General features: G+C 39.4%; 1 protein-coding gene across 1 annotated transcript; it reads left to right on the forward strand.

Annotated features, from left to right (window-relative positions):
- Positions 1–4,236: 4,236 nt before the first annotated feature.
- LOC308383003 (beta-2-glycoprotein 1-like) lies at positions 4,237–7,477 on the forward strand (the record flags this gene model as incomplete). The annotated part of the gene is made up of 8 exons (XM_080860572.1): positions 4,237–4,306; positions 4,544–4,720; positions 5,135–5,231; positions 5,377–5,453; positions 5,647–5,835; positions 6,629–6,808; positions 7,072–7,269; positions 7,413–7,477. The coding sequence occupies 8 exons, from the start codon at positions 4,237–4,239 to the stop codon at positions 7,475–7,477; spliced, it is 1,053 nt and encodes a 350-aa protein (XP_080716698.1).
- Between the last annotated feature and the right edge of the window lie 442 nt (positions 7,478–7,919).

Here is a 7,919-nt window from a genome sequence, read left to right on the forward strand (position 1 = left end):
ATACATGTATGATGTATACATTTCTATTTTTTTTAAACAACTAGCAATCGGAATGACGTAATCACTTCCGGTTTCTGTGCCGCACCAGCTGCGAACCTCACGGCACGTCACTGGTAAGAGTGTACCGAAAATAGTTAAGTATACCACAAAACTCTTCACAAAACCAAAGATTTGTAGCTTTCATTAAGTGCTGCAAGGCATATCGCCACTGGGAGAAATGAAAGGATCTTCGCTTGACTGCATTCACGTCTCCTTCACTCTCACCTCTCCCTATGGGAGCCATGTAGTATAACCTATGGTGTCGGTCAAATGCTTTCCAAAATGATATCTTATATGACCGCATCAAATAGTCAATAGGTTACTTTAGTAATAATATATACGTTTGTTTAGTCAGTAACCATTATTAAAGTTAAGAATAAAGCAGATACAAGGTTGTTCTCAAGGTCATTAATGAATACATTAGAATATGTAATGACAAGGAACGTTACTCATTAAGCTATTCTTTCAGAGTGGTATTGATATTGTAGTGGCCTACTTGTCAAGGCCATAACAGGGCCAGCTAATGATGGACTTACAAGTTACTTGTGTTTGTTGCTTTTTTGCCCTGCTCTAGCTAAAGCTATTAAACAACAAATTGAATTTAGATCAATAGCCTGAATGAGCTTTCCAGCAGGAAACTTTGGTGTCACTTTAATAAGTCACGCAATTCACTTATGCATTTTATGATTAAAAATGGGAATGCTATTACATTTATTTACAAAACGAACGTGCATTTACCAACCGCTTGCTATTTGTGAACAGTCCTGCAATTCTTTGTGGATTTTGACACTTTTCTGAAGTGGCTTGATTCACAAATGCATTCTTTCCCCAAAACTGTCTTGTATGTCTATCATCAGTTGGTCAGTTTTTCTATCATGCCCAGAGGTCTACAAAAAAGAAGTGTCCCTTCTCTCAGGGTATTTTAACTCGGAAAACAACTAAAATTTAAGACCACTCCTCCGATGGATGACCACATTCTGCAACTGATTCTACACTGTGAGAAAGACTCTCTCCGCACAATTTTTTTTTTTTACTCTTACAGGAATTGCTGCTGCAGCACTGACATCAGTAAAGTATCTATCTACAGTCGTAGGAAAAAGTTTAGGCACACCTCTGAGGCTGCATGAAAATAAACTCTGTCTTCACCAAAAAAGATCACAGTGGTATATTATACATTTTCTAGTTAACACTGAGTACTGGGATGTTTTCCAGACAAAGATTTTTAGCAGTATTTAGATGTGTGAAATGAAATCGAATGTGAAAAATAGACTGTGCAAATATTTGGGCACCCTAACAATTGTGTTGATGCAACACATAATGAGTCTGATTAGCTCGTTAAGCCTTCAATTCCATAGAAAGGTGCATCCAATCATTAGGAAAGGTATTCAAGATAGCCAATTGCAAGATGTTCTTCTAGTTAATTCCCTTCTGAAAAGTGGCAACAACTGTCAAATGATCTGAAAACAAAGATGGTTCAGCATTGTGGTTTAGGGTAAGGTTGTTCAGTTGTCTGTTTCCATTGTGAGGAAGGCCAGAAGTGGCAGGCCAAGAAAATGATGGCGAAGGATGGTCAGAATGGTCAATGACAACCCTCAGACCACCTCCAAAGACCTGCAAGATCATCTGGCTGCAGATGGTGTCACTGTGCCTTGCTCAACAATTCAGTGCCCCTTGCACAAAGAACAGCTGTATGGGAAAGTGATGCAGACACGTCAAACATACGCTTGCTTGAGGTTTGCAAAAGCACACCTGAACAAGCCAGATTCATTTTGGAACAAAGATTGAGCAATTTGGTCACAACAAGAGGCGTTATGCATGGCAGCAAAATAACACAGCATTCCAAGAAAAACACTTGCTGTACACAGTAAAATGTGGTGTGGGTCCATCATGTTTTGGAGCTATTTGGCTAGTGCAGGTACTTGGAATCTTGTTAAAGTTAAGGTCTCATTGATTCAGCTCATTCTTGAAAAGAATGTTTGAGAGTCTGTCACAAATTTTAGTTTTGCTGGAGTTGGGTGTTCCAGCAAGTAGGGTCGGGCGATATGAGCTAAAATTCATATCATTTTTTCCACTGTTCAGACGATATCAATATGATATCACGATATATGAGGTGAAAAAAATCTGAATAACATTTTAATAGCCCTTCTTAGCTAAATTACATTAGTTAACGAAAAATCAGTCATCATGAAAAGTAAAAATCAAATAATTATAAAATAAAATAAATATTTCTCTTGGTAAGGTTATTTAGAGGACCATTTCTCAATGGTTTTGTTCTTTAAGGAATGTTTGTTTATTAACTATTTATTTTTCAACAAATAACTCAATTATGATTACAGAGAGGGAAATGAGCAACTTTTTATTCGCAACTTTCACTTGCTCCTGCAATTTCATCACAAAAACACCTAAAAAACGCTTTTGGGAAATGCCCTGCGAAATCAGTAATTTTAAGCCGCAACTATCACAAAAAAGGCCTGCGAAATCCTGAGGGGACTGACAACTGTCTTTTAAGCTTTTTTGGTTGGGGTCGGAGATTTTAAGGTGCCCCCTCCTTTCGTTACCAATTCATCCTCCTGCTCTTGAGCAACATCAATTTTTGGGTTTTTCCCCATCCTGGATTGTTAATGTTTTCCTAAATAGTAAACCTGCCTCCTAACTGCAACTGCCTGCACGCTTCTTTGATGCCAGCACTACATGCACGCAACAAGTGCATGCGACTTGCCTCCCAAAAAAAAGGTCCACATATTGACATACATTCTTTTATATTCGTAAGAACCAAGAAAGGTTAGATAAAAAAAAAAGATGTAGCTACTTAGTACTTCCACTCAGTTGAAATTTGGAATACAAAAATATTAATGCCAAATTCGAATTTATGAATTATAAATAAATCATGATATCCACGATATTGCAAAATCCATATCATGGCGTGGCAAAATCACATTTTTTTTACTACAAACCGGTATATCGCCCACTCCTACCAGCAAGACAACGACCGGAATCATTGCTTTATCTACCAAGGCATTTATGCAGAGGAACAAGTATAATGTTCTGGAATGGCCTTCCCAGTCCCCAGACTTGAATATTATTGAAAATCTATGGGATGAATTGAAGCAGGCTGCTCACGCTAGGCAGCCATCAAACCTAACTGAACTGGAGATGTTTTGTAAGGAGGAATGGTCCAAAACACCTCCATCCAGACACTTATCAGAGGCTGCAGGAAGCGTCTAGAGGCTGTTATTTTTGCAAAAGGAGGTTCTAGTAAATATTGATGTGATTTTTCTATTGGGGTGCCCAAATGTACGTGCCTGTCTACTGTAATTCTGTTATGATGCATATGGTTATATTTTCAGTTTATCCAATAAACCTTTTTTCACTGCTGAAATAGGAATGTGTCCATGAAGTATTATATATATGACAAAGAAGTTGCTGATCCAAACGCCCAACAATTTATAAATGAAAATAATGGACAATACCGGGGGTGCCCAAACGTTTTCATACGACTGTATCTATCTATCTAAACACAGTTCAACAAGCGCAATGTCCTCAGAAAAGGACCGCCTTGATGTCACGCTTCAGGACGGGAAATGAACCCACCCAAGGTAATGTGCCTAACAGAGTCTACAACATCTAGACTACTGTGGAGTAGTCTGCCAGATTTAAATCTGATATTTATTTATCCTGTGATATGTTTGATTTCCAGCCTAAGAAAATCATACACAAAAAACAGCCCACAAAGAACCAGAAATTAGCTGGAGACAGAGAGACATTAGGGGCAGAATAATATCCCAGACCACCAACTTATCTACCAGTGAAGGTACCATAATATTGTAGTGACAATAAAAACCTATTAGGCTCCAATTTTACATTGACTCCATAATGCCATACAGTGAAACATGTCTCAAACTGCAGTTTGTAAAGTAAAGTGATTGATAGTGATGCCCAGGTAATGCCAATTATCAATTGAAAATAAGCTGTCAATTGTAATATCGTTTGTGGTCAGTTTGCTTTCTCCGAGTTTACGGGAAGAAGGGGCCTATTGGTAAATAGTCTGTGAGTGGGGAAATTACTTGGTCATACTGTGTCATCCAGCCTTATCTGAGCTCTGTGCAAACTGCAAATAAGAGCAGAGTGAAGCAATCCTTAGTGCTTGCCCTCAGCTGCTGAACAGACTCGTCTCTCACTCTCTATTTGTCACTGAAAATGAGTCTTCGACTTTATTTCCTGCTGCTCCTTGAAGTATCCCTTCACACTGCTGTTTCATCAACGATAAGTAAGGCTCTCTCTGCCAGCATGTGTTAAACTGGTTTAATTCTTTGGGTTATCTTCCTTTTCATGCTATGTTCACTGTATTCCTACTGATTAACTCTAAAAGTGGGTTTTGATTATTTAAATTTGATTTGTTTATTTCTGTGTTCTCCCCTCGCGAAAAAGCTTGCGTGGCTTTTTGTTTCAGATTGTGCATGAATAAAGACCTTGTGTTTCCTTGTGCGTGCGTTCCTGTTTATAGAGTGTGGGCGTCCCTCTCTCCCGAGTGGGGTGGACAAAGAGGCCCTCCAGAGAGTGTACGAGCCCGGTGAGGATGCTGTTCTCACCTGTACACCAGGCTATTCCCGTTCTGGTGGCTCCCGCATCATTGTCTGCTCCAACACCGGAGAATGGAGTTCAATCACTTTCAAATGTGCACGTGAGTCCACAACACTACACTGCTGTGGATGTAGAATAATGTAGAAGATGGATTTAGGCTTCCATCACTGTTGACCTGTACCTGAAACCCAGGACAAACAGTTGAGAGGGATTGTATTATTAAATGTGAAATGATTTAATTAATGAAAACAAAACTGATTTGTGCTAGCCATACACAGTATAACACCTGGAATCAACCCAAGAGGACATCCACAGACAACAACAGACAGATAAGCACATCTAACAAACCAAAAACATTTATTTCAGATGTGAGGGAAATGTCTAGATATTAGCATCTTTGACATCAGCAGTCAGATCTCATCAACTCCTTCTCATGGAAAAGTTAGTTATTGTTTGTTGAATTTACAGTCTCAAAAAGTACTTAGTGTAATCACACACCTGAATGATTTTGCAGCGAAAAGCTGTCCTCCACCTGATGACATAGCACATGGAAAGGCTGAGTTCCATGACATTGTGTTCACGAGTACCATCAACTACACTTGTGACGAGGGGTGAGGAACCATTCAAGTCTACATGTGTGTTTCTGCCTTAAGAAAATGATTATTTTGGAAACTGTAAAGCAGTTCATCAAAGTTAATGTAGGTTTAATTTCACTGTGTCTTTCCATGGTATCTTATGTTTGTGTCTGTTCTGCAGGTACATTCTAAATGGAATGAACACCAGTACCTGTATGCATGATGGAAAATGGAGTCACCCTACTCCTGTTTGTGAATGTAAGGTTTTTTTCAAAGCATTCTCTTTTAGTGAATAATAATACTGAACAAGAATAGTATGCTGCTCTTCTTAGACCAGCCCTTTGAAACATCTTGTTTCAAAACACAGATGGTCCAGCACAACATTGGTCAGGTATCCATCTCAAAGTTATTATGTATACTCAATGTTGACAGCATCTTCTTTTCTTACCAGCTGTTACGTGTGGCCCGCCCCCAATCCCCACTTATAGCCAAATCATTTTTGACAAAAAGCCGGTTGGAAACATTTTTGAATTTGGATTTGGAGGGCGATATGAGTGCGGGCCCCATCTTGCAATGTTTGGCAATGATAGAGCCTACTGCCAAGCCAATGGCAAATGGACAGAGCCTCCAGAATGTCGACGTAAGTGAAAAAGGTTCCGATAACTAGAGGTTGTAGTAATGTTTACATTCTTTAATTAATTTTATATGTTTTTAAGTTAGGTAATAGGGTTAAGAAGAAATGTAACAGTTTATTAAATTAGTTCAAGGGGTTTTAGTTACACACGCAGCCACATGTAAGATGAATGAGAAAGGGAGGGTCCTTCTGATTGGTTGGAGTAAGAGTACACGAGGTCATTTCATAGGTTGAGGAATTTAACCACTCATATGATAGATGGGAGTGGCTGTCCATAGCTTAAAACAGGAGGCGCGAACATGGAATGCTAAGAATTCATTCGAATACATTTCTCTTATTGTTTTTAACGTGACAATAAATGCTACAGAATTGTTCTACTTCAGCCGAAAACCACGACTGTATTTTTTGAATATACTTGTATATTTGCACGCTACAGCAAGGTTTTGCATACTTTAATTTGCCGTACTTACTCATCATGCTACACACTGTTAGTTTCTTGAAGGTTTCTGAGAGCGATACAAAGAACATCTTTGAGTACTTAAGGTTATTACTGTGTAAACACAGTCCTCGACAGCTCAGTATTCCATTAAATCCCTGGTGGATCGTAGTTTCAGTGGTTAGCCTCACAGATATATAGACGTAGATGCCACATTGCCCGCTAAAGTCTACTGGGTGGGATACGTAAATGTGTCCGCCATGTTGGTAAGGGCAAAACTGACCGGCTAACCAATGTACTGTATATGAAACTACCTACTTAGTGGTTCCTCAACATAATCCTCTCATTGCTCATCTATTGCAGCTGTGGTTTGCCCAGCCCCAACTGAAATACCAAACGGCTTCATCACATTAGCAGTGAGGAGGGAGCACAGCTACAAGGAGAGAGTGAAGTACGGCTGTAATGTGACCTACGTCATGGACGGACTTTCAGAGGTCGAGTGCGAGAAAACAGGCCAGTGGTCCGTCAAGCCAGTGTGTAGAGGTGAGAGCTGCTCATGTATAAGCAACATTGTTCTTCAGCATGTTATGTTACATTATGTTTATGTTGTTTGTGAACAAATACTGATTTTGCTTACAGTGTAAAACACTAGATTCAAATGGGCCATAGGCTCACTGCTGGTGCACAGAATTTTACAGTTATACAATTATACAGATAAACTGCGGGAGGAGATTAGAGTACAAAACATTAAGCACCATCAGTACAAATATTCTTAGATATCTCCCTCCTGTCTTCATTGACTGCAGCTCCATGCACCGTCAACATCGAAAGAGGACGAATCTTGTATAATGCACAAAAGAAATGGATTGAGGACTTTAAGCCAAATAGAGTGTTCCACTCAGAGCATGTGTCAGTTTATTGCCTGAACGAGGAGAAAGAATGTGGATATCCAGTTGCAACCCAATGCGTTGATGGCTCTTTGAAGATCCCAGAGTGTTTTAAGGGTAAGAGACAATCAAGCATTTGAGCGCTACTGTCAGAAGTGTTTATTGTAATAGCTAATACACTAACATTGCTGAAATAATGTTTACAAAGTTTGCATATGATTTAACCTGGTCTGTGTGTGTGTCTGTCTGTCTACCTACAGAGCCAAACGCTACAAATTACCAGATGTGGTCAGGTTCTCTTCCATCTGAGATCGACATGTGTTGAAGAGCTTTAAAGAGCCTGATGGAAAGTCAGCTGGGTTGACGGACACAGCCCAGTTCATGACTTACATAGGATCTCTCATGGCATTATATTTTATGTAAATACAATTTTGGGCTGTTCATGAACCATCAGTTGGACTACATAATGAGAAGAATGTCGATATGCAGGGCTCATTTTAACAATTAACTATCAAAACAGCCAAAGTAGTGAATTTTAAGTTGATCTGAAGACCAAGGTCAGGTCAGCCAGGGTGAAAGTTTAAACTTGTGTTTCATACGTCATAACCTTACTGAGGAATAAAGCAACAAACTCTTTAACCCGTGTCCGTGTTAAGTCGATGGTGGATATAACAAAACCAATTAGCCTACATTTGCAACTGGACTGGGTGGTGAAGTGTGGAAGAACCGTGCAGGAGGGTGGTCTTCACAAAAAAAAATTAAATTAT

This window comes from Sprattus sprattus (assembly GCF_963457725.1).
Source record: "Sprattus sprattus genome assembly, chromosome: 1".
NCBI classification, from domain to species: domain Eukaryota; kingdom Metazoa; phylum Chordata; class Actinopteri; order Clupeiformes; family Clupeidae; genus Sprattus; species Sprattus sprattus.